The 26,982-nt window shown below is 38.1% G+C and overlaps 2 protein-coding genes across 2 annotated transcripts; both read right to left on the bottom strand.

Annotated features, from left to right (window-relative positions):
- Positions 1 to 3,811: 3,811 nt before the first annotated feature.
- On the bottom strand, positions 3,812 to 5,637 carry LOC121382567 (neuronal acetylcholine receptor subunit alpha-6-like). The gene has a single exon (XM_041512040.1). The coding sequence runs from the start codon at positions 5,385 to 5,387 to the stop codon at positions 4,110 to 4,112; it is 1,278 nt and encodes a 425-aa protein (XP_041367974.1). The 5' UTR covers positions 5,388 to 5,637; the 3' UTR covers positions 3,812 to 4,109.
- A 2,538-nt stretch (positions 5,638 to 8,175) lies between these two features.
- On the bottom strand, positions 8,176 to 25,894 carry LOC121384616 (polyamine oxidase 6-like). The gene is made up of 3 exons (XM_041515077.1): positions 25,781 to 25,894; positions 11,908 to 11,978; positions 8,176 to 10,094 (listed from the first exon to the last, which is right to left on the bottom strand). The coding sequence occupies exons 2-3, from the start codon at positions 11,972 to 11,974 to the stop codon at positions 8,641 to 8,643; spliced, it is 1,521 nt and encodes a 506-aa protein (XP_041371011.1). The 5' UTR covers positions 11,975 to 11,978; positions 25,781 to 25,894; the 3' UTR covers positions 8,176 to 8,640.
- Between the last annotated feature and the right edge of the window lie 1,088 nt (positions 25,895 to 26,982).

Below are 26,982 nucleotides of genomic sequence, written 5' to 3'. Positions count from 1 at the left end.
AAAAAGATTTTTGTCGTACGTACGAAATTATTTGAAGACAAAATCCAGTTTGGGCTTCTTAAAAATATTAAGACGACCAGAAACACATTGAATATACAGACACTGATATCCTAAACAAGAAAATATATTTAATTTATAAGTTTAATCGTAGAAATATTTTATCAGTCGAAAACATCTTACAATGCAGCAAACTCGGGAATGTCCCTTTAATCTCCTAATAAATGTTATATTAATTATCTCATAAGACTGGGCAGGATATGCCGACTTTTCGCGAACATACCCGATGTCATCGTTGTTTTGACAGTGATTCTCAAGAGTGCAAGTCACCACATCTTATTTATTCCATTGAGCTCTGCCCTGTGCTAGTTTCGACTTAGTAAACTAGTGTGACAGTGGCAGTCCTCTTTGTGTCGGTTCAAGAAGGATGTATTGTCTAGTTGAGGACCTCCTCGGGAGTGGCTGTCCTCCTGTAGACGAAGCTATAGATTAGATAGAGATTTATGGAATCAATAATTAGTTTGCCAAGGAAGGAAATGTGTTATTTAACGACGCATTTAATACATTTTATTTACCATTATATTGCGTCAGACATATGGTTAAGGACCACACAGAGAGAGGAAACCCGCTGTCGCCACTTCATGGGCTACTCTTTTCGATTAGCAGCAAGGGATATTTTATACGGACAGGGCAGTACATACAACGGCCTTTGATATGCCAGTCGTGGTACACTGGCTGGAACGAGAAATAGCCCAATGGGCCCACTGACGGGGATAGATTCCAGACCGACCGCACATCGAGCGAGCACTTTACCACTGGGCTACGTCCCGCCTCTATTTTAACAAAAATACCCAATCGACTGTTCATTGTGCAGAGATACGGTCTTGATCGCGGATACCAGTTTTGTCGTTCAGAATTATGTTCACTAGTAAAAACACGAACTGAGTTCGGTGTGTATACATAGCATTCTAGTTTTCTAATTGTCTACTCATAAATCATATATTTATTTTTTCCCTGTGGGATTTTAACACCGTGGCAACACTGAATTTTTATAAATGATTTTTTCACTGTGCAATGTTTAATATTGATTGGTAATGCATGAACTATTTAAAAGTGTGAAAATGCCGTGAATTGTGAAAATCAATGGCCGAGTCCATAATTAATTTATTAATTAATAACGATAGTGTTAACCTATTGCCGGTCAGTGTGTCGTTGCATTCATTTTAATTTATGTTCGTGCTTATATCTAGTTAAGGTTCAAGCACGCGGTCCTGGGCCACTGGGCTCTTTGTCCAGGACAGTGAGTTAGTTGTAAGTGGTTAGTGAGAGAAAAGATGATGTAGTGGTCTTACACGACCAATTGAGTTGTTAAAACTCGCTCTGAGTGGGAGCCGATACGGGCTGCGAACCCAGTACCTACCAGCCTTGTGTCCGATGGCTTAACCACGACACCACCGAGGCCGGTTAGTGTGTCAGCTAGGAACTAGAACACAATGTGTTACCTGTCGTCCAAAACATGTCTAGACATGCATCTTGATATCAAAACATGTCTAGACATGCATCTTGGCATCAAAACATGGAAAGATCTGTGCTTTTAGTGTATCTGGAAATATTTTATTTACCTGTCTTTTTGCAAAAATATAAATAGGTATTCAGCGTGTATTCTATTATTTATTTATTTATAATAGTTAATTAATCAAGTAGGTTTTAGTCAGCTGTAGTACAGAACCTGTCGAACAGTGCATTTATCGTGTAACTAAAAGAATTAAAACGGATTATTATACACACACACACACACACACACACACACACACACACACACACACACACAATACATAATACATTATTTTTATTCATAACATATGACACTGACGATACCGAAACACATGAGGGTAATTGAGATTTGCTTGTTTTATAATAGAACTCTGTAGTTTTCTTTCTGATGTTAGATTAGTTATGCCTGTATTAATCAGTTGTTTAAGATTTGATATTATGTTGGCATCAGTATTCTGCAGAATTTGCATATGTGTGTCTGTATCATTGAGTATATCTTCAATTCCTTCTTTGTACACATCAGAGTTCATTACAATTACTGCTAGTCCTTTGTCAGCTTCTTCAATTACTAGGTTTTTATTTTCTCGTAATTATTTTAAAGCCCGATTTTGTATGACATATTTTATTTGTTTTCTGTCCTAGTTTAGTTAATGCCTGGCTAGAAAGGTAATCCAGAACGTTTTCTAATTGCTCATCTTTATGGAGGAATTACATTTTGTTTTTCCCTAAAGGTGTATCTTCTACCACTGGACTATCTTCATCAAAAACGTACTCAGTAAAACGCATTTTTCTAAAAACAAAACCCAAAATAGTTTTAAGTCATTTGCTAAATCCTGCGGGTTGCATTTAAAAATTTGGGTAAATTTTAAGCCTACTTTTAGAATATTAAAGGGACATATTAAATATATTTTCTTGTTTAGAATATCAGTGTCTGTATATTCAATGTGTTTCTGTTCGTCTTAATATTTGTAAGAAGCCCAAACTGGATTTTGTCTTCAAATAATTTTGTACGTACAAAAAAATATATTTTAGGAAATAAAATGAAATGTAACCCAGTACAACTATTAGAACGATCAGAAACACATTTAATATACAGCCACTATTATTTTATGCAGAAAAATATATTTGATATGTAATTACAATCGTAAAAAAGTCTGTGTTAGTCGATAACATCTTAAAAATTGCAGCAAAATCAGGAATGTCCCTTTAATTTGATCTGGCGTTAATTCAACTTATTTTCGTTTACAAATCGTTTTGTCGTAAGACTGGTCTTCCAGGCTGCTTCACGAGCCCAAATATCTCGTGATAACTCTTCTTTCTTCTGTGTATCACATGGCCATATTTCAATTAATGGTTTTTTAATATCATCGCTGGTTTTATCGCTGATGGATTCTTGTCACTTCTTCATCGATACTTGAGTATCTCGGTGTATACCCGAGTCTGTTCACACAGATGCCTGATTTCTGCATCCACGTGCTTATCAGAAATTTACATTTTCGTATCTCAGGTGAATCATCCTCACATAACCTTTCGTCAAATTTGCGTGCAACAAATGTTTTTTTCCAAATCCAAATAGTCTTTGTAAATTTGTATAGCAAAGAGAATCATAGAATAATCCACTATTTTGTATAGCAAAGAGAATCATAGAATCACCCACTATTTTGTATAGCAAAGAGAATCATAGAAAAATTCACTATTTTGTATAGCAAAGAGAATCATAGAATCACCCACTATTTTGTATAGCAAAGAGAATCATAGAATCACCCACTATTTTGCCGAATGGCCTTTCGACTCTGCCTTTGGCAGAGATGCGGTCTTGATAAGGAGCGGAGTTTCAGGGTGACAGTATAAGCTATAGCTTTACAATACCTGGTAAACATCCATGGGTAAAGTAATAATTAGAAATATTTTGAAATGAACTCAGCTGGATATGTGAGTTATTTATCATGAAAATTGATTAATGTATGTTGCAAAAAATTTATTGTACTATTTAGGAATATTCTTCAATTTCTGTCAGTTATTTCAGAATAAATTATCTTCCTTTTTGACATATATGTCTGTGATATTGACACTTACATTTTATTTGCTATTGTTGGTAGAATGGTGACGTTCAATCTCAGCTTCACTTAACCCTTTCTTCTAAATGTTTTATCCCTGCCTTTATTTTATTCAATATGTATTTTTTTTTTTAAAACCCAAACGTTTCCAGCAGTGTTTAGATCTATTATTTTAATTACAATTTACTACATATTACATTGTATCTAGAAAATAAAAACTAAATAGACATATATTCAAGAAAACTACAGAGCACGCAACCTACACTGATAAATACATTACGCAAATAAAATTTTACACTTGAACATTGTGGATACTAAGAAGCAACAAGTGACGTTGTACAGAAAGAAAAGGAATATATCAGCACGTCAGTTGTACTTTTGACACTTGTATTTTAGTTAAAAAACATGTTTTTTTTTTTCTTTGGTTTCTTTGTGATATAACATCGTGAAGATGTTTTTTGTTTCGAAAGGTCATCCCTTGAAGTAATGTTACAGTTTAATCTATATCAGTAGCATCACGAAAGAGGCAGTCGTTCCTCCCAGTGTGGCAACTGCAGTCACACAAAAGAATGCTCTATCCATTTTAACAGACAGATGTTTCCAGACACAACATTCTGGATGTTCTGGGTCCCTTTCATTTTGTCCATGCATGTTATTGGATTGCACCATCTCATGCTGTTCCGGGAACGTCGTGGGATGGTCCGGCACATGCTCGGGTTGTTCCAACAAAGGTTTTGAATGTTTCGGCATGAGTCTGAAAGCGGCGAGTAGTGGTTTCCAGCGTGGAGACAAAGGAACTCGTGGATCGGTGTAGTACAGCCGTAGCACGATGACACTAAAGATGATTGTCATGACTTTGATGAAGAACATGATGAGGGTGTAGACTCCGAATATTGAAACTGTGTCCGACGTTGCAGGCAAAACGCTGGACACGATGGTCATGAGCACAGCGTAGGCCAGCACTACGGACACCGACAGATTCATCTTCTCTCCGGATTCGGCGGGCAGCAGGAACACGACCAGATTCAGCAGAGACAGCAGCATCAAAGGGAACACCGTTGAGATTATGAACGTAAGAGGCTTCCTTTTTATATCGTATTTGAATGTAACGTACACCTGCTCCATGCCCGAATACGGGACGGTGCTGCGGTCTACGGAATGACCTGTCACCTGCCACTCGTGCATGTGTGAGAACAGAAGGGGTGCAACGCCTTCAGATGACACCGTGAAATTCACCTCAGTGATGTCAGTGGCCCATTGTATAAGATTGATAGAACACGTTTGACTGTCAAATGGAAATTTCTCAACATTAACAGCACAGCTCATTTCTTTGCGAAGTGCCAAATACCACGTGACTTTGCCGTCTGGTGTGGCGATGCAATGGCCGCCATATTGGGAGAGCATGGCGAAGTTCTTGGCATCATTTCGTATTGATAAATCCGGTTTCCAGACTTTCTCCGCTGGAAAATCTATTCGGTGAAGACCAGGGTATTGGCATCTGTCCCAGGTTAGCATTTCATCTGTCCACGAAATGGTGAGCCATCCTGCTGCTCTGAAGGTCTGTTTGGCTCCGTCTAGTCCCTCCAAAGACGACAACATAAAGACAATATGCACCATCACTGTGGTGTTGTAGTTCTTCACTGGTCGTATGTCACGTTGATAGGTGGAACACAGATGTTTGTGCAGTTTATACAGAGGCGGCAATTCCGTGGAATATACACTTAACAAATAAAACAACAGCACATTTATAAATAAATATGTTTGCTTCATCGGTACCATTTTGTTGTTGAAAGTCTGGATAATAAGCACTCGCACGTATCATTATTCCTTGATAAATAGGGTAAAACATGTATTCACATTGAATTATATTGGTGGAGTATTGCTGTAGCCATATGTTGTCTGGAATAGAGTATTAAAGTATTGTATTCGAAAAAAAATGTACACCTATTGACAGTTACAAGCTTTCTGTGAGGTGTTTCTTATCAAGTTGCGTTTGAGTTGTACTCATTAATCAATGTTCTGATATTTGTGTGTGTATGTGTGTGTGTGTGAGAGAGAGAGAGAGAGAGAGAGAGAGAGAGAGAGAGAGAGAGAGAGAGAGAGAGAGAGAGAGAGAGAGAGAGAGATGATGATGATGTCGTTTGGCAGTTTAGTTTGGGATATGATATTGCTCGATCGAAGGTAAATATAAAACAGAATCTAAACTGTAGGAACAGTTACAGCTAAAAACATTTTCACGACAAACGATTATGAATTAAAAAAAAAAAAAATCATTACATCGGTAGGACCCAGCCGATCCATATTCCAATATATTTTATTATTGGGAAATATGACACATGTAAAAGTGTATACTAGTGCATACGCTCTCTGCTCTTTTGGTATTCCATGTTCACCGCCACCCCCTTCCGGTAAATCTCGTGTTAATTTTCTAGTAAATCTCATATTATTTCTCTAATAAAACTGGTGCTATGTTCACCAGTAAAGACATGAACTTTGTTCGAAGTGTATACACTTAATTATTTCTAATTGTCTACTCATAAATAATGTATTTACGTCTCGCCCGAGACCACCATGTTTGTACTGTCCATCAGAGTGACCCGTCTGAATACTATTACTCTAAAGCCTGTGGGTTCTGAATGCCACGGATACACTGAACTTCTCTGTGTGCAATATTTCTCTGCGAATTGTAGCATGTACTAACTAAATAAATTGTAAATATACTTAAATCATAAAGCTGTTAAATTACCAAAAAAAAGTGCAAAACGTTAGTAAACTGTGTATCATACATATGTCTGTATATCAACAATGTAGTTTGCTTCCCAATCTACAAACAAGAAAACGTGTTCTAGTTCGTTTTAATTCGTTACGGACGGGATGTAGCCCAGTGATAAAGCACTCGCTTGATGCGCGGTCGGTCTGAGATCGATCCCCATCGGTGGGTCCTTGAGGCTATTTCTCGTTCTTGCCAATGCACCACGACCGGTGTATCAAAGGCCGTGGTAGATGATATCCTGTCTGTGGAATGGTGCATATAAAAACAATATCTTGCTACTTATGGAAACATGAAGCGGGTTTCCTATGTCAAAATGGCCAAATGGTTGACACCCAATAGCCGATAATTAATAAATCACTGTGCTGTAGTGGTGTCGTTAAACAAAACATAAGTTAACTTTAGTTTTGTTAAGCTTGGGAAGGCCCTATATTATTGTGCTGATTCTTGCGGTACTGTCCCATCCCAACCCACCGTAGTTATTTGAGGATGATCAACCTTGTTAACCAAACCAAACAAACAAAATATCAACAATAACAATATACATGGATTTTCATCTATTCGTGTGTATATATTTTGCCATTTATATGTATGTATATAAAACTGTGTGTATCATATGAAATTTAAAAAATATTGTGAGACAGTGAGCTCAGGGCACCCCAACCCTGACACTGCCTTTTTATATTCTGGGGACAATAAAATTAAAAACAAAAAAAAAAAAACCTTGTTAGTTCAATATCAACATCATCACAATCATTAACACCATCACCACAAACACCACCACTACCATAATCATCACTAACACAATCACCATCACCACCACTACCATAATCATCACTAACACAATCACCATTACCACCATCATCACTACCACCATCATCAGCAGCAGCACCGCCAGTACTATCATCATCATCATCATCATCACTATATCATCATTACCACCATCACCGTCATCATCACCACCATTACCACCATCATCACTACTACCACCATCATCAGCAGCAGGAACAGCAGGAGCAGCACCGCCAGTACTATCATCATCATCATCATCATCATCATCATCATCATCATCATCATCACCACCATCACCATCATCATCACCACCACCACCATGACTAACACCACCTAACGACTACCAATAGTAAGGACGCAGATCAGTGGTAGAGCGCTCGCCAATGGGTCGCAGGATCGATCGCCCTCCGTGAACCCGGATTTCCCCCATCCCTTTCATTCAGTGACCCACAGCTGATACATTAAAGGCAATGGTATGTACTGTTCTGTCCATGGGACGATGCAAGTAAAAATGTCTTGCTTTCTTATGGTAGAGTAGCATATGTGATGAAAACGGGTTTCTATTCTTTCTTTCTCTACATCAAGAGTCCAAATAGCAATATATGTTACACATTAAATAGTCGTAGTTTAAATGTGTTGAGGTGTCGTTGAAAAGCTCTACTGTTTTCTTTCTTTGAACACGACATCGCCAGTTTTAGTGATCACGTCCCCTGACCGTTTATATTTAGGTCAGGACGTCTGCTGCCGTTCATGTTTGCAAACTAAGGGTTTTAGTCGTATAAGTTGGGGAAGGTAAGTTATACAATATGATGGAAGGAAGAAAGGAATGTTTTATTTAATGATGCACTTGAACACATTTTAAGTACGGTTATATGGCATCAGACATATGGCTAAGGACAACACAGATGAGAGAGGAAACCAGATGCCGTCACGCAATTGGCTGCTCACGTATCCCTTTAGTCAGGTACGTCCAATGGAAATCAGTTATAACAAAGGTTTCATAAGTTATATAATGAACTTTACTGTATCATACATTACCACTTTGTTAAAAACAATTAATAATAATAATAATAATAATAATAATAATAATAAAATTAAAATATTTATAAGAAAACCCCCCAAAAAACAACAACATAACTAAGCATTATACAGGCGCAATGACAATTAACTCACTAAATGGCTAAGCAGAATACTATCTTAACTTCATTCAAAACGCGCCACCCAATTCTCATTTATAATTGCTATCACATGTATGAAATACGCAATAACTCTAATGCTTGTACACAATTTTTGAGTTATTTGCTGCCTACCAGAATACATTCATTTATACAAACCTAGTTAAATGTGTTATTATTATTATTTCTTCTCATATCCTTTTTAAAATACTGATCTGCCAAGTGCGTTTTCACTGAAGTTTAGTATATACATGAACGTATATATCAAGAAAAAAACTTTCTTCGGCTACAGTTTCTATAGATAAATGTACGACATAATGATGCACGATGCCAGTACAAAGAGAGACGGAATCTTTAGCTGCACGGACAAGGACGTTGGACAATTAGGTTCTGGTTTCTTAGGTGGTTCATATTTCTTGCAGGACCCTTGTCGACACTTCAAGACATCTTCGGCTTGATCCCTTCCAGAGTGTAAGGCTCCCTGTACAAACCCGGTGTACACGCCATGGTAGGCCTCGCCTGCAAAGTACAATCTACCTACTGGAGCTTGCACTGCTTTAATCTGATCCTCTGAGAACCCGACTGGAAGACTCGCCATGGACCCCATGAAGAGTGGATTTCTGGACCAGTCAGACACCAGGACGGTCGTTGGTTCAGGGATGTTTTGGTTCTTGTTCACGTCACGCAACAGTTTGGTTATCTCAGACTTGAGAGCCGACTCCCCGATACGTTCGACTCTCTGAGCTTCTTCCCCAGTCGGCATGCTGCTGATGATGTTGCTGGTATTCAGAAGCAGGCCATCAGACATCATGTTGATCCAAACGGGATAGAAACCGTAGTTTCCACTAGCGTACAGAGCAAAATCTTCATCGTTAAAGAATGCACTGGCCTCTTCTGAACATTCTACCAACACGTTTGCTGCGTGTCCCACGTTGATTCTAAACAGACTATCTTCTTTCCATAATGGCAGCTCTGGTTCGAATTTCACGAGGCGGTGTTGCAGGACCCCGAGGCCAAATGTCATGATTGCGTAGTTCGCGGTGTACATCTTGTTGGCGCTAGTTGTGACGACCACCTTCGAATCGTTGTATTTTACTACCGTGACAACCTCATTCAGCTTCAGACGAACGTCATCTTTCATTTCATTAAATATATGCACGTAACCTCTCGGATCACTCACCAAAAATTCACTGGCAGACCCATCTGTTTTAAGTTGCTTTCGAAACATCTTTTGATATTTCAAGGAAATCGTATCGGCGTTTTGAAAAAAGGCGAAATCTACATCTTCAAACCATTCTACTGCTCGTTTGACAGGGGAATCCGGATACCAGCCGCCAAGCTTCAGTCCCACGGCTAAGGTCATATCTTCAATTTTGTTTGCCTTGATATCTTCAAATTTCTTATCCAACCCAAGATCAACACTTGCCCATTTATTCCAAGCCTTCTCTGCCTCGGTCGCTGTGACATCTGTGCCAACCTCGTTCACTGCGGCCACATTGTCGTAGTTGGCGACTTTGCCAGACAGATTATATTTAGATGCCAAATCCCATACTGGATTTCCCTTCGTGCCAATAATGAAGGAACTTCCTAACTCGACTGTGTTGGATCCAATAATTCCATGTTTTATTCTTCCTCCAATCCGGTCGCTGCCTTCTAGGATTACGAAGTCATTGAGGTTGTTTTCTGACAGCGTCTTGGCGGCGGTGATACCAGCAACGCCGGCACCCAGAATGATGACGTCAACATTCTCTGAGAATTAAAAAGCATACACATTTAGTATATTGCTAATTCTGATAATTAGAAACCATAAACATGCACATTACATGTAATGGGATAATATGGGATTTTCGTATAGTGTAGCATAAATATATTTATTATATACATAGCTATATATGAAATATATAGATCTACAAAAAACATGAAAGTGATATTCGTTGAATAGTCATATTTTCACTGTATTTTAATGACAGTGAAAATATAGAAATTATATTAAAACTTTTGTGAACAAGTTCATGATTATATTATCTCCCTTTTAAAGTATTACGATCTAATTATTAAGGTCAGTATCGCTTCATCGTTGTTTTTTTCAGTTTGATGATTACCAATGCATCTGATCGTATTTGAAGAATAAAAAACATATGATTAAACAATTGTACCTATCAAAAATTGATATGAAGTGCAATGACGGTAAAATATCTAAAATTGACTGACCCCACTTAAGTTAAAAGTGTGTTAAGTGGTCTTACATAATATATATTTGTATTCGGCAGCGGCTTCACTCCCATGTTAAAAAGCTGTCCTGAGTTAAGCATCTAGCACTTGGAAGGAAGGAAGGAAATGTTTTATTTAACGACGCACTCAACACATTTTATTTACGGTTATATGGCGTCGGACATATGGTAAAGGACCACACAGATATTGAGAGACGAAACCCGCTGTAGCCACTTCATGGGCTACTCTTTTGTGTACCATCCCACCGACAGGATAGCACATACCACGGCCTTTGGTATACCAGTCGTGGTGCACTGGCTGGAACGAGAAATAGCCCAATGGGCCCACTGACGGGGATCTATCTCAGACCGACCGCGCAGCAAGCGAGCGCTGTACCACTGAGCTACGTTCCTCCCCCTAGCACTTGGAAGCCTCAATCTGACGACTTGGTCTTTGTATCGAGACATGTCGTCTTCTTTTCTTTCTTTTATCTCAGCTACATGAACTTTATTCTGAAATGAGGGCAAGGGATATCTCTGTGTTAAAGCGTTCAACTGAGGCGCGATGGATCGCAGGGTCGAACGCCCTCGGTGGAATCTGCTTCCCCCACCCCAACAAGAGTTTTACGACTAGTCTACCAAAGGCTGTAGAACTACCCTGTCTATGCGAAAGTACATATACAATATCTCCAGCAGATTTATCGTTACTTGTAGCATATGTGGCGGCAGTGGATTTCAGGAGTCGAAATTCTCCCTGTTCAAGCTAATTTTCTTTTTGTTTTCAATATATCTTACAGAGGGAGCATGAAGTGACCCTCTATAAACATCACTTGCTAACAATCCCTGCACACGCGCTGTTCCTCTCTTTCTCTCTGTTGCCCAAATATAGAAATGACCGCATCTAGAGTCCTTCCCACAGGAAACGCCTTTTTTCATATTATGGAATTTACTACAAGTTCTTTATTTTTGAGCCGATTGTATTCTAAATTACACAAATTGGAAGGGGGGTGTTATTATTATTTCCAAAACACTTTTATTTTTCTTCTTACGTCAAACCAAACTGAAAATTATTTATTTTTAAAAAAAAACCCCACATTTTTGTTGGAGGATAGGACGGACTATAGTCGTACTTTAAAACGTGTTGAGGCGCTGTTGAATAACAATGGTCTCTCCTTTTTTATTATATTATTTTTTAAATTATTATTTTTGGTTTTGATTTGAAATGTATAATTCGACATAGCTACGCGTGCGGTCGTTACTGCACGTGTACTGTGTACAGTATTTCAATATTTATAGCACGTTTTGAACCTTGAGTGATTACCATTTAACATTTTTGTTAAATTGATGTTTACCTGAGTTAGTTTCTGCTGCCTGGAATCCCCCACAGCACGTCGCCAGGGTTAGAAAATATATAAGCATACTTCTGTAATAAAAATATAATGGCAAATCATTTACATGCTAATAGGCTTTCAAATAAATACAAGATTGTGTTTTGTCCCTGCTTTTGGTATCTGTAGTTGATTTTGTGTTTTTGTTGCTTTATCATTACTAGGATACATGTACAATTTTAATATCTATCTATCTATCTATCTATCTATCTATCTATCTATCTATATATATATATATATATATATATATATATATATATATATATATAGAGAGAGAGAGAGAGAGAGAGAGAGAGAGAGAGAGAGAGAGAGAGAGAGAGACACACACACACACACACACACACACACACACAGTCAACCTTCGATAACTCGATCTTCAAGGGGACGAGGAAATAGTCCGAGTTTCAGGGAGTTCCAGTTTTCGAAATTAATATATAAGAGTACAAATTTAAAACTGCATTGCAGCTGGTTGACTTCGTTTAATATACCGGCCTCGGTGGCGTCGTGGCAGGCCATCGGTCTACAGGCTGGTAGGTACTGGGTTCGGATCCCAGTCCAGGCATGGGATTTTTAATCCAGATATAGACTCCAAACCCTGAGTGAGTGCTCCGCAAGGCTCAATGGGTAGGTGTAAACCACTTGCACCGACCAGTGATCCATAACTGGTTCAACAAAGGCCATGGTTTGTGCTATCCTGCCTGTGGGAAGCGCAAATAAAAGATCCCTTGCTGCCTGTCGTAAAAAGAGTAGCCTATGTGGCGACAGCGGGTTTCCTCTAAAAAAAACAGTGTCAGAATGACCATATGTTTGACGTCCAATAGCCGATGATAAGATACAAAATCAATGTGCTCTAGCGGCGTCGTTAAATAAAACAAACTTTACTTTTTACTTTTCGTTTAATATTCCCTGCCTACCTCTGAACTCTGAAATCTATACATCCCCAGTTGAAAGGCGAATTAATATATCACTGTCACTACACCCCACCCCACCCCACTCCAGCTGTTGGCATCGTCGACGCCTGTGGTACATTCATTTTGCGTATATTGCAAAACAATCTGATTAAAATTAGCTCTACTGGTATATCAGTAGATCTAACAGCATTGCGTGAACTCCCATGTCCAAGTGACATTTCGTCTGTAAATAATAATTTATTGGGATTAGGATTGGGAACTCTATTAACGTGCCCATATCCTTGAAGGTTCAGGCACGCCAACCTCGGATCCAGTCTCTGACATCGTCAGTGGCTGGTTCCGGGGCAGGAAACAATAACTTAAATATCGGCCAATCATACTTGGCCTTTTATAACGTTATGTGGGAGCATACAAATTCTAAAAATATCGAGCGAGACTATTTATGCGGCCACCGTACCGCGGACCATACCAATACGTACGGGTCGGGTTATGCGACTGCTCAACTGCAATATATATAACTCCAGGTGTTCAATTTATTTTTTAAAGAACTAAATCTGTCTGGTTTGATTATTATTATTTTTTTTTTTAACGATACCACTAGAGCACATTGGTTGTCAAACATGTGTTAATTCTGACACGTAGTCATCAGAGGAAACCCGGTACATTTGTTTTTAATGCAGCAATGGATCTTTTATATATGCACTTTCCCACAGACAGGAAAGCACATACCATATTTTATATATGCACTTTCCCACAGACAGGAAAGCACATACCATATTTTATATATGCACTTTCTCACAGACAGGAAAGCACATTCCATGGCCTATAACCAGTGTGTGTATATATAATTTAATTTGCTTTGCGTCTATACACTTTACGGCAATCTGATTGGTCCAGAGGTGCTTACTTTTTTCGTTCATATCTCGAAGAAGGGTCATTCCATGTCAGATCACCCAATGGGTTAAACCCTATCCGCTCCAATTTCAATGAAATTTGGTATATAAGGTTATTTTGGCCAAAACACCTGAAATTCCAAGTTTCAGCTTAATCGGACCAACAGTTTCCAAGTTATGGCCTTTTCTTTTTTTTAAATTTTGTCAAAAAATGGCGTGGCCGCCCTTTTTTAAATTGTCATAACTCAGCAACCAATGGTCCAATTTTGACAAATGAGGTATCATTGGAAAGGGGGAATTACAAGGAATACTTTTGGGCTGATGACCTTTTGACCTATATTTTGACCTTGAAATTGACTTTGTGGGACACGTGACTTTGAGATGACCTTTGATTAAAATTATAGCCCAACATGTTATCTATAACATATACAAAAATTGGAGGTGGAAAATGTTTCATTAGTCAGCAATTTCAGATTGAAATATGTTTACCTGCTGTTGTTCTATGCTCTCTGTATAGACTGCATGCATTTCACTATTAAATGTATATGCGTCAACACTGTAAATGTCATGAATGTTAATGATACAATATAGTGTGGCAACCAGGCAACCAATTGATTAAGGAAAATAGAATCTATAAATCACTACTGGTAGTTTTCTTCATCTTTTGTTAATTTTATATATTATTGTATTTCTGTTTATTTGAGGAGTCTGACTACTTGACTGAAGTCACAAGCTTTCTAGTCTTTAACTATCCATGTTGAACAGACTTTGGAAATTCTGACGAGATAATTTTGGCAGATACTGTAATTCCTGGATGAAGATGATGTCAAGGATGGGGTGTTTATAACACAAAGTATATCCCTTTCTGGAACCCAAACTTGTCTGCTTTTGACGGCCAGTGGAACTGCCTTGAGGGTCCATAAGGGTGCATGAACTTGACGTTATAGTCTCCAAATTCCTCTGAAACTTCATCCACCAAACCACTCCAAGGAATACCATCATAGAGGCTGCAGACAAAGTTTTGCGCCTTTATTTCTAGTGGAATTTGTGAATCGTCATTACTATCATCGAAATTGCTAGTATTTTGAATTTGTACCAATGGGTGGATTGGATTGTAAACTCAGTTTGAAAATCTGCATTGTAGACTGATAATGGGACAAAACGATGGTACTGCAGGGTTTTGTTTAACTAGAGCTCATTGATTTATTAATCATTGGCTATTGGACGTCAAACATTTTGTAATTTTGACATAATAGTCTTAGAGAGGAAACCCATTACGTTTTTCAATTAGTAGCAATTGATCTTTTATATGCACCATCCCAGAGACAGAATAGCACATACCATGGCCTTTGATATACCAATTGTAGTGCACTGGATGGAGCAAAAAATAGCCCACTGACAGGGATCATTCCCAGACTTGTCAGCGCACCAAGTGAGTGCTTTACCACAGGACTACGTACCGCCCCTGCCATCTATTTAACTATGTACAATGAAATAGCATTTGTTTGGCATTTTAAAAAAGTTCCATATATATGACTATTTTTCTGCCATTTATTGCTGAATTGTGACAATTCCATTTTTTAACATTCTTTATCCATTAAAAAAATTAGTTTTACCCTTCATTATTTATACATGTACTACATTGTAGGCCTATCACTAAATGCTATAAGTAACTTTTTTCAGTTGGATTCTCTGCTGCTTACGGTACAGGCCTATGCTTGAAACCTTAGAAAATAAGTGTCAAATTGTGATGCAGTACCTATGGTGAATAAACATATTATTATTTAGCAATCTTACCATAATGACTTGCTCAATGGCATGATGTAGACTCAAAATTTTAAAGTACAAACATTCTTCACTTCATCAATAAGGATGTAAATGTACACACATAAGTGTGCCAGTAGGCCTACAGACCACAGATAGTAATTAATCTTAAAAATAATTATCAATACTAATTACATATATAAGTAATAAGGATCAATTAGTTCTTTTGTTTGTCAGTTACCTACTGGAGATTTTCTGATACTTACATCTTAATGGATCTTGGAAATGGAGGGAAATCCGAGATCTAATGGATAAACTTAAATTTCTTCGATTTTAGATATTCATGCAGGATGCTCTGAATTGGGGTTGGGGGGCTGCAGTTTCCTCCACATGGGGTCCAAAGTCCATTCAAGGGGCCATAACTTCCTTTCAGTGTAGTCCCCATGGTAATATAGTTTAGCTTGTTCTAAACAATATGAGATGTTGGCACAAGATGTTTTTGATAATTAGGCAATATTTCAAAAAATTAATCTTAAATCTGTTGGATGCTGGACTATAATTTTATTGTTAGAACATTCATGACATTTACAGTGTTGATGCATGTACATTTAATAGTGCTTAAATACATGTGCAGTCTATACACAGAGAGCATAGAACAACAGATAAACATATTTCAATTTGAAATTGCTGACTTTTTTTTTCGGTTCTTACTTGCATGAACCAAAAAATAATTGTGGTCAATTCTTAAATGAAGAGTTTAGGCGCAAAACGTAATATATCCAAAAAAAATTCATTTTCAGTAAAAGTGATTTTTTTTAATTGGCGTATATCGCGTTTTGATTAAAAAAATAAAAAAAAAGGGATTTACCCAATACAATTTCATAAGGATCAATCGCGTTTTGCGGCAAATCAGCGGGCCTACGATTAGCCCTTACTGACATACAATAATGGCTTTAACTAAAAAAAAAAAAGAGAAAGAAAATGGTTTATATCGCGTTTTGCGCCTGAAATCTTCATTATCTCGTGCTATTGATTTATTATTTAGAGCGCTCAACAGTTTACCTCTCATCATCAAGTATGTCTGTCTTTTGCAATTCTCTTTTTGGCTGGGCGCGGACAGGGTTTAACTCAGTCGGCTGAGTAAGTCAGTGTGCATTCAGCATGCGCAGAAAAAAAGAAAAAAAAGTCGATCGATGTTTACTTGTAACTTAAAAGTTTTTTGATGACGTCAAATTACAAAAGTGTAGATATGAAAATGTACCTTTCCACGCGCAGATAATGTTAATGTTGAAATCTCCACTAATTATATTGATGTTGAGGGCTGAACATATTATCTTCATCTTTCAAATTGTATTGTCGAATGCTATACGTATGTCCTGTCAATGCGTACGTACCTTCAGTGGCATATAGTCATGATAAAAGGTCGAGAGCTTGACATTATAATCAAAATCTTGAGATAATATGCTGACATTTCAAGATAATAAATTAAGCACTTGACAAAACAAGTCCAGATTTCGAGATATAAGTTGAAGTTTAATATTTTTAAAAGTAAAAAAATAGTGTGTGTGTGTGTCCTAAATATACCACCATATTATTCATTTTAATGGGTGGTGTTTTTAGATTGTATGAAAAGAAACTTTGAGACCTTAGTACATTTTAAATTACTGGTGTTTAACATAATGATAGTTATTTTAACACTGTACGGCCGCACGTTGATTTATTTCTATGGCAAAGAGATTAAATAATAATCGTAACCATTTTGCATTAAGGTTATACCCCCTTCACATACACGGATTTTTCTTACGAGTCCTTACGGATCGCCAACTCGTAGTCAATCGCAAGCATCCGTAAATAACTCGCTGGTATCCGTAAACAACTCGCAGACACTCTTAAGGATCCGTGAAAGGAGAGGCAATTTTTTTGACATGTCAAAAATCTTCTTACGATTGTCCACGGGTTGATTTTTCCGTAAATAAACCGCTCGTAACAATCCGTAACTGCTCGCAAGAATCGTAAACCGCTCGTAACACGATTTGTTACGGTTAGTTTACGATTTACCATCCGGATTATTTACGGATTATTACGAGTGCTTACTGTTCTGTGCGCATTCGAATCCTTGTAAATGCAGTATACTCGAAAATTACAATTTTTTGTTAGAGTTCAAACCACAATGTCCAATAGAGACAGGTAGTGGATACGTAAACCATTTACGATTGTGTGTTTTATTTACGGATTATTTTTACATGCCCATATTTTACGGACTTCAATTATACGAAATATTATCGCTTACGTGTTCTTTGCGATATTTTGTAAACATATTATGAATACTTTCGGGTCATAGCTTTATTGTGTTATTATTTATAATTATATTCCCATGTTCGATGGCTTTACGGCCGGATTGTTACGTTCAGTTGTTACGATGGCACTTTACGACGTGTACGAGCACTTTTACGTGTAGTTACGAGTACTTTACGAATAGATACGTATACTTTACGTATTCTTACATATTGTTTACGATTTAGGGAAAGGTATAAAAGCTGCAAAATCGAACACTTCATTTTCAGTTGCTTTCAAGAAGTCATAGAAGTTACATCTCTGCATATCTACTCTACAATATCTACAAGCATCTCGGTGGAGGAATATCTGGTAGCTGCTGGGCCTCGTCCTCTTCTCTCTGGGCTAGTTGAAGGAGCAATTGTAGAAATTGTTGATACAACTGCAATCTGTTTCTCTCATATGCCATGTTGTCTCTCTGGATGTCAGTTGTCGAATGATGATACATTGAGATTTGCAGGATTTATATATTTTTTGGCAAAAAATCGTAAGGACTCGTAAATACTCGTAACTAACTCGTAACTATTCGTAACAACACGTAAACAGGTCGTAACTAACACGTAAAAGCTTCAATGAATAGTAACATTCCGTAATATACTCGTAACAATCCGTAAAAAGTTCGTAAAATGCCCGTACGTTGCTCGTAGTTATCCGTGACAACTCGTAACAAATCGTGGAATTTTGCCGTAAATACATCGTAATAACTCGTAATAATCCGTAATAAACCGTAAATAGCTCGTAATAACTCGTAACAACTCTTAAATCGGTCGTAAAAGTGGCCAAATCGTAAGGATCCGTGGATTTGGGCGATCCGTAAGGACTCGTAAGAAAAATCCGTGTATGTGAAGGGGGTATTATATACGCAGTCCTCGGCTGTTACGTTTGTGGTTCATATAGCCGAGCTCCAATTCAATTAGATTGCCGCTTAGGCAATAGACGAACTTGTTGGCCTATTTCAACATTAAAAAAACGGGGGTAAAAGTGCAGTAATAAATTCTGGATTGTGTACTAGAAGAAATAGATGTTATGGTTATACTATCACGGGTCTTGAAACGAAAGTTCAACATTAAGATTTTATATCACGGCGGTGAAATTAGTTTCTGGTATACTTCGTAATTCACCCGAATCATTTCGTATACCTTCGGCATAATTCCGAATGTTTTCAAATTCTTTTCACGTCACTGGCATGATTTTGCAAGTAAGGTTTTGATTGGTCGAATGAAAGGTCAACTGGACATGAGATCCAACGGCTGCTGTTAGATCCACATGTAATAGTGGAGCTAATTTTAATTAGGTTGATTGCAAAAGTAAGTAAATAACAAAACAAAAAAAGATAACCCAGATGAATTTGAAATATATGCTTGGGTATATAGGTTACATGTATATACTGACAGAAAAATAAAACGAAAAAAGAAGGCATTTACATGCATATATAAATAACAGAAAGTAAATGATATAATAAACGTTGACGTATTTTACAGATGTCAAAACATGGCGGAACATAACTAACAAATAAAACACTGAATGCCGAATAACACTAAGTACATTTGTTTTACACAAAATTATTTACGCTTCGCACCTCTATTTTATTTTTCCAATCTGGCCAACACCCCCCCCACCCCCCACCCCCATCCCCCATTTCTGGGCCCTACGCGAGATTGCATGCATGACAAAAAAGCAGAACTTTTTAAAACGGATCTGGCTATCCCCACGTTACCGGGTCCTTCCCCAGATTGCTCGATCTACATTTTTTTTTTTAACATAACTAAATGACTGGTAATTTATAAAAATTAACTGATAAATAACTAGAAAAGCTAAAGTTTGACACCATTCACGCCTTTGAGAGCATAAACAAACAGCGCTAACAATCATTACCAATGCTCTTTGAAGTTAACCTGACTGTGTCTGTAATTACGTATTACGTAGCGAGGCTCTCCACCACGTACATGATGATGATGATAACTAGTTTAACGTGCCCATATACCACTAGGGTTTCGAACACGCCCATCCCGAGTCCGACCTCCGATAAGATCGGTGGCCTGATTCGTGATGGGGGGGGGGGGGGGGGGGGGGTGTGTTGAAAATGGGCAGAATTTTGAAAATAGCAATTAGTAAAAACGTTAATAGAATAAATAAAAAAATAAAAAGGTTACAAGCCAAAAATAAAAAAGAATTGACTTCTCGGCCGAATATTTAAATAATTTGGAGCATTTTAGAAGGACAGTCCAAAATTAATTAAGAGAAAGAAGAGAGGATCGGACTATTTAATAATATTACAAAAAAAGTAATTTCGACATAAAATTTTGAACGCAGATCTAAACGTTTAAAGTCCGATCGATATGTCCACGCGAGTGGCCTCGTTAAGGCCGTTTGGGTGCACAGCTTAAAGGGACGAGATGGGTTGCATCCCGTCAAGAAAACCCCTAGATTGACAGTCGATAGACGTTGAAGGTGTAGTGCTGTGCTGAAATACAGATCTTGAGAAGCCGGATCCGTCTGAACGAGTAGAGTATCAGACTAGAGTATAGTCCAGTCGTCATGGGTTGGTATAGTGGTGCGGACGGGCCCGACTCCGAAGGATACGAGATGGTATCATTATAAAACAATGTAAAGTCTAGAAAAAGAGTAGTAGGGGCCGACCCCGCTTCCTATTTCTTCTTAGAGTGGGGCGGTCAATCTTCCAGTGCTGGTAGGACAGGCTCGGACATGTAGAGACTAAACGCGAACAACCGTGGCGTTCTGCAGAATGGTCGTCATAGAGTCACGAAAAAACAAGTCAGACGGAGAAATGACGTGGAGGCGAGAAATCTCGCTGAAAAAGAATCCAACCTGGTGGTGCAGACTGCCGAAACGAGAAGCGTTCCAGCGTTCAATCAGTTCCAATGGCCGCATACATCCCAGTATAAAACTTCATTTCGCTGACAAAAACAACGAAATGAAGGACCCCCAAGTCGAGCACACGAAAGCACGTGCAGTGTGCACAAGCGAAACAAACACGTCTTACCGCGTGGAGCTCCAGACTGGGAATGACCACGTACAAGTCAATTCTTTATTCAAACTTTGAGCAGTAACTGCTCATCAGTTGTAATTACAAATAACATGTTGAAAGACGAATGAAAGGTGTAAAATAAGAATAACAATATAAACATAGCATTATTACAATCAATGAAAGGAGAATATAATAGAATAAGTGTAATTCGACTTTGTCTCTAAGTAACAATAAAATATGCTTCACGTTTTTTGAATACTTTCCATAGATATTTACCTAAATTACACAAATCTTTAATATTATTTGTACTTAGTAACTGTATTAATTTGAACATAGATCGACGCATCCTAAAATATGTTTTAATATATAAAACTCTTAAATCGTTAAAATATGGACAGCATAATATACAATGAAACTCATCTTCAACCTCCCCCAGTTGACAAAATACGCAGACTATTAATTCTATCAACATTATTATAACGTCCAACTTCAATAGCTAACCTATGTGAAGACAAACGAATTTTTGTGATGCACCTTTTATACAAATCTGGAATAGATTTCGTAAGATAGTTCTGTAAAATCATATCCTTTACTAAGAATTTATAAAGATAAGAACATTTAGTCGACGTTTGTAATATGCCTGTAAGATTTTGCTTGTACTGATCTATAATTCTCTGCCATAATACAGGTAAATAAAACTTAGCATTTGCTAGTGAATCCTGGTTTAACCACAAATCGTAAAATCCTAGGGAGCACAATAGTTGTTTTATATGAGTTGCCCAATTATTATCCTTTTCACACTTAGACCTGAGTTCATCATAAGCAGCATGCAATATACAGTTATTTGTTTTAAGTAATTTGAACCAATATTTTAGCATACGATAGTTGCGTACATAGGACAGTGGATAAATACCTAGTTCAAAATATACCATAATATTAGTTGTGGAGCCTTTAACTTTTAAAATATCCTTACAAAAATCTAAATGTAACTTTTCTATTGAGTTAGCTTTATAGTATCCCCATAACAGTAATACAAAATACTTGAAATTACGTATTAAACAAGGATAAAGACGTTATTAAATTCAACATTAGATGTTTAGTATTTCTTTTAAGTGCATACATAGCTTTTCGACCTTGGTCTGTAATGATTTTAATAGCAGGTGTGAATTTACAATTATAATTAAAAGTTAAGCCTAAATAAGTGAACTGATCTACATTATCAAGCAAAACACCATTGTAATACCACCTCTCATAATCTTTTATAGTACCACCGTTTCTAAACACTACAATCTTAGTTTTTGCAATATTGAGACAGAGACTCAATTTTGTATTATATTGGTGTAACGTATTTAACATTGTTTTGAGACCTTCAACGCTTTTAGCAAAAATAACCATATCATCAGCATATAATAATAGAAAAAGGCTTAAGTCCTTAACTCATAATCAGAACATGAACTACAAATAAATTCATTTTCTAGATCATTAATATAGAAAGAATACAATATGGGGAACAAAATTTCTCCCTGCATACAAACACCGACACCCAAACACAGGATCATTTCATTCCGCTTTGTCGGCGATCTATTATTCTGTACTTATCACCTTAGTCCTCGACAGCCCAAACCACCCGAGACATGCGCGCTTCGTTTGATTGACATTATTAAAGGTAGGGTCAACTCAAACAAGACCCTTATGTGTTGGAAAGATGCATACCCGGACCACCAACACATATTGACACTTTAACAAATGAAAAACGCGTAATTTTAGAGTTAATAAAAGAAAAACATGATTATTCTTTGCTAACTGGGGGAGGGGGGGGGGGGGGGGGGCAGCCATTTTGTTTCGTTTTTGTGACGTTCGGTGGTATAGCTTGGGGCGAAGTGACGTCAGCTCAGTCCATCTCCTCTATGCACAGTGTAAACAAACGCTCTAATTTACGACAAGGCGCTTCGCTTTCATCAACCTGACTTGTAAAACAACATAAATAACTTGATAGTATAATAAACTATTTAGCTAAATATATTTCAATTTGCATCAATAGAACGAAATGAAGTTATAGTATTTTTCTCTTTTTTTAAATCCAAAGAAAAAATGCATATTATTAGGCCTATTGGTAGGGTACGTTCGAGCAAAAACGACCACTCACGATACCCAAGTGATACTTTGCTTTTCTTTGGGACGAAGTAATTGGTCAGTTTTGTGATTTTAGATGGGAAAGTCTACTTAATCAAGGGTTTTACAGAATTACTTACAGTAATATAGCAGGACGGCTGATAATGGCTATTACGATTTGATGATGATGATGATAACTAGTTTAACATGCCCATATACCACTAGGGTTTCGAACACGCCCATCCCGAGTCCGACCTCCGATAAAATCGGTGGCCTGACTCGGGATGGAAGGGGGGGGGGGGGGGGGGGGTGGGGGGGGGGGGGGGGGGGGGGGGGGGGGGGGGGGGGGGGGGTTGCAAATGGGCAGAATTTTGAAAATAGCAATTAGTAAAAAAGTTAATAGAATTAAAAAAAAAAAAAAAAAAGGTTACAAGCCAAAAATAAAAAGAATTGACTGCTCGGCCGAATATTTATATAATTTGGAGCATTTTAGAAGGACAGTCCAAAATTAAATAAGAAAAAGAAGAGGGATCGGACTATTTAATAATATTTTTAAAAAAAGAAGTAATTTCGACAAAAAATGTTGAACGCAGATCTAAAAGTTTAAAGTCCGATCGATTAGTTCACGCGAGTGGCCTCGTTAAGGCCGTTTGGGTGCACAGCTTAAAGGGACGAGATGGGTTGCATCCCGTCAAGAAAACCCCTAGATTGACAGTCGATAGACGTTGAAGGTGTAGTGCTGTGCTGAAATACAGATCTTGAGAAGCCGGATCCGTCTGAACGAGAGAGAGTATCAGACTAGGGTATAGTCCAGTCGTCATGGGTTGGTATAGTGGTGCGGACGGGCCCGACTCCGGAGGATACGAGATGGTATCACTATAAAGCAAGGTAAAGTCTAGAAAAAGAGTAGTAGGGGCCGACCCCGCTTCCTATTTCTTCTTAGAGTGGGGCGGTCAATCTTCCAGTGCTGCTAGGACAGGCTCGGACATGTAGAGACTAAACGCGAACAACCGTGGCGTTCTGCAGAATGGCCGTCATACGAGTCACAAAAAAAACCAAGTCGACAGTCAGACGGAGAAATGACGTGGAGGCAAGGAATCTCGCTAAAAAAGAATCCAACCTGGTGGTGCAGGCTGTCGAAACGAGAAGCGTTCCAGCGTTCAATCAGTTCCAATGGCCGCATACATCCCAGTAGAAAACTTCATTTCCCTGACAAAAACAACGAAATGAAGGACCCCCAAGTCGAGCACACGAAAGCGTTACGATTTGAGGGATATCCGTACGGTTATCACACAATACCCTGTGATCATAATAAAAGAGGCACATCTTTTAGTGTGTCTTTGTACGGGTCTCCCCTGAGTTGTTATGCCACGACCATAAGCGGTCAGGTCCTTTTTAAGGGCCCTATGGGCAACCTAGGGAGACACCACAGTATAATAGAGGTCTAATTAACGAGCTACTCTCGATTCACTAATGTCAAAACCTATATTAGCTCTGGAACTTTCTTTTTGACTGACCGTTCAAAATTGCACCCAAATTTGCGCACTTTTTCTCTTTGGCATAATACTTTGCGCCATTCAAAATTTCATAGCACCATCACCCCCGTTATATATAATAGCCGTCACATTTAACCGTTTTATTAATTAACTATACGATTAGACTTGTTGATATTAAGCAATAATGTGCATTATATATCGTTGAATATGCATACCAGGCCAAATGACTTAATTGTCCCCTCCTTTAACAATACATTCGTCTTTAAAATAATATTGACAACGACAGTTTGATCAATTCACTCACGTCGAGTTTTAGAGGTGCATACTCTATTAAATCTTTATGGTGGGACCAATGTATAATTTTCATTATTATTGGAATTTAAACGTTATTTAGCATCTTTTTGAAACCTCGTCGTTAAATAAAACATTTCCTTCCTTTTTGAAACCTTTGCTGATCATAAAAAGAAAAAACAAATATAAGAAATATAGCAATTATTTGGAAATATGGGTTTTTCAAATAAAAATGTACTGAGGTTAGGTGACATCATTTCCCCAAAACGTGACCACATTTCGCCAGCACATCAGGGTCTGTAATAACTAGACATAACATGGGCGGATCCAGGAACTATTTTTAGGGGGGGACCAAAAAAGAAGGGCACATTGACTCGTCAAAAGGGCACCTTACTACAAGTTTTGATATTTACAATTAATATGAATTCCTACAGTTCTACGTCATAATATACTAGCAATAATGAAGTAAATTGGCGTCACTCGCGTTAGAACCTCAATAACACAGACACATATCTGCAAGCTTGCGCATGTACACGAAAATCTTGATTTCATTTATCTACAATATAATTATTGTTTACTTAAAAAAAAAAAAATTCTACAAACAAAAAGGGCACTTGGACATTTTGAGGGCACTTGAACAATTTTTTTGGGGGGACGCGTCCCCCTGGTCCCCCCCCCCCCTTGGATCCGCCCATGCATAATAAGCTTTTAAATGACCTATAATGTAGCCATATGCCGGACAAAAAAAGGCCCTTGCCGCTCTACTTATATAGACTGACGCCCCAACCAGCAGTTCAACCTAGGCCTGCGTTGTCTGCCCAGGACTTCGTGCTTGGACAGTCGTAGATATATGTATGAAATTAAGCTTTGAAAGATTACTTGAACAGCCTAGTATTACTATCATCGTCTCCAAAATAGTGATAGATCGGGTTTTGCTCAATGGCTGAACAATTTTTGAATTCGCCTCAGCCAAAACGCCGAGTGTCAGAAGTGTTGTCGGCGATTTTATAATTGCATTATTATTACAATATATAATAATATACGTACCTCGTTTGATAAATGCAGCTGCTTGCGTAGTATCCTAGTCTGTTCTTTTGTTCTAGTGATGAGGGTGGGAAAAGACTCGATTTGCTGTTTGACTTATTTAGAAGGTCTTAGCTTTCCCTCAGAACAGAAAAAGAATAAAAGAAACTCGAGTCGCTGTATTCCGGTTCTACTGGTTTTCCTGTCTGCATGATGCATACGATTTGGTATGGTTCACAACACATCAGTACTGGGCATTTTTATATAGGGGTGTTGTTTGTGTGTATGTGTTTGTTTGTGTGTGTGTGTGTGTGTGTGTGTGTGTTTGTGTGTGTGTGTGTATGTGCGTGTGTCTGTGCGTGTGTATGTGCATGTGTGTGTGTGCGTGTGTGTCTGTGTGTGTATGTGTGTATGTCTGTGCATGTGTCTGTGCGTGTGTGTGTGTGTGTGTGTGTGACTTCAATTGTTTATTATATATCTGTGGCATATCTTATACATATACCTATGTGACGCGTTGAAAGTTGTGTTAATGGGATGTAATTACATATGTGAATATCAGTATTGGTCATGGGAGGGTGACACGCTATCCTCTCATGGGCAGTGGCGGATCCAGAAAATCCATTTAGTGGGGCCCCAATGACACGCGGGGATTCCTCGGATTCCCCAATGTAAAAACAAAATGAAAAAATGAAATAAAAATATAACTGTCGCAAACTTTAGGGATGGTGGTGGGCCCCTGCCCAACTCAGATCCGCCACTCAGTGGTACAGTGCGATGTTAGATAGCAGAACTCAGATCGGCCACTCAGTGGTATAGTGCGGTGTTAGATAGCAGAACTCAGATCCGCCACTCAGTGGTACAGTGCGATGTTAGATAGCAGAACTCAGATCTGCCACTCAGTGGTACAGTGCGATGTTAGATAGCAGAACTCAGATCCGCCACTCAGTGGTACAGTGCGATGTTAGATAGCAGACCTCTGAAAATACTATTCAAAACTAAATTTAAAAGCATTTAACCCATTTCATTTTTTGTCACCGATAATTATGTTATAAATTTAAAGTGCAAACGAAAAATAAGTTACACAAAACGTCACTCGCATGGTTGCATGCTCATGGGGGGAGAGCACTCCCGAACAATGTTACTGGGTTTTATTTTTTTTATTCCATCACATTCGTTTAAAGTTAGAACCAGGCTTGCTAGTATTTGCTAGCGCTCGACATCTTGAA

Source organism: Gigantopelta aegis, chromosome 10 (genome assembly GCF_016097555.1).
Source record: "Gigantopelta aegis isolate Gae_Host chromosome 10, Gae_host_genome, whole genome shotgun sequence".
Taxonomy (NCBI): domain Eukaryota; kingdom Metazoa; phylum Mollusca; class Gastropoda; order Neomphalida; family Peltospiridae; genus Gigantopelta; species Gigantopelta aegis.
This window is presented reverse-complemented; position numbering and strand designations above follow the sequence as displayed.

Coding starts and splice junctions, on each gene's coding strand:
- LOC121384616 (XM_041515077.1), bottom strand. CDS start 11,974: ATGCTTATATATTTTCTAACCCTGGCGACGTGCTGTGGGGGATTCCAG. Junction 10,095..11,907: donor GGCAGCAGAAACTAACTCAG/GTAAACATCAAT, acceptor TTTAATTCTCAG/AGAATGTTGACGTCATCATT.
- LOC121382567 (XM_041512040.1), bottom strand. CDS start 5,387: ATGGTACCGATGAAGCAAACATATTTATTTATAAATGTGCTGTTGTTT.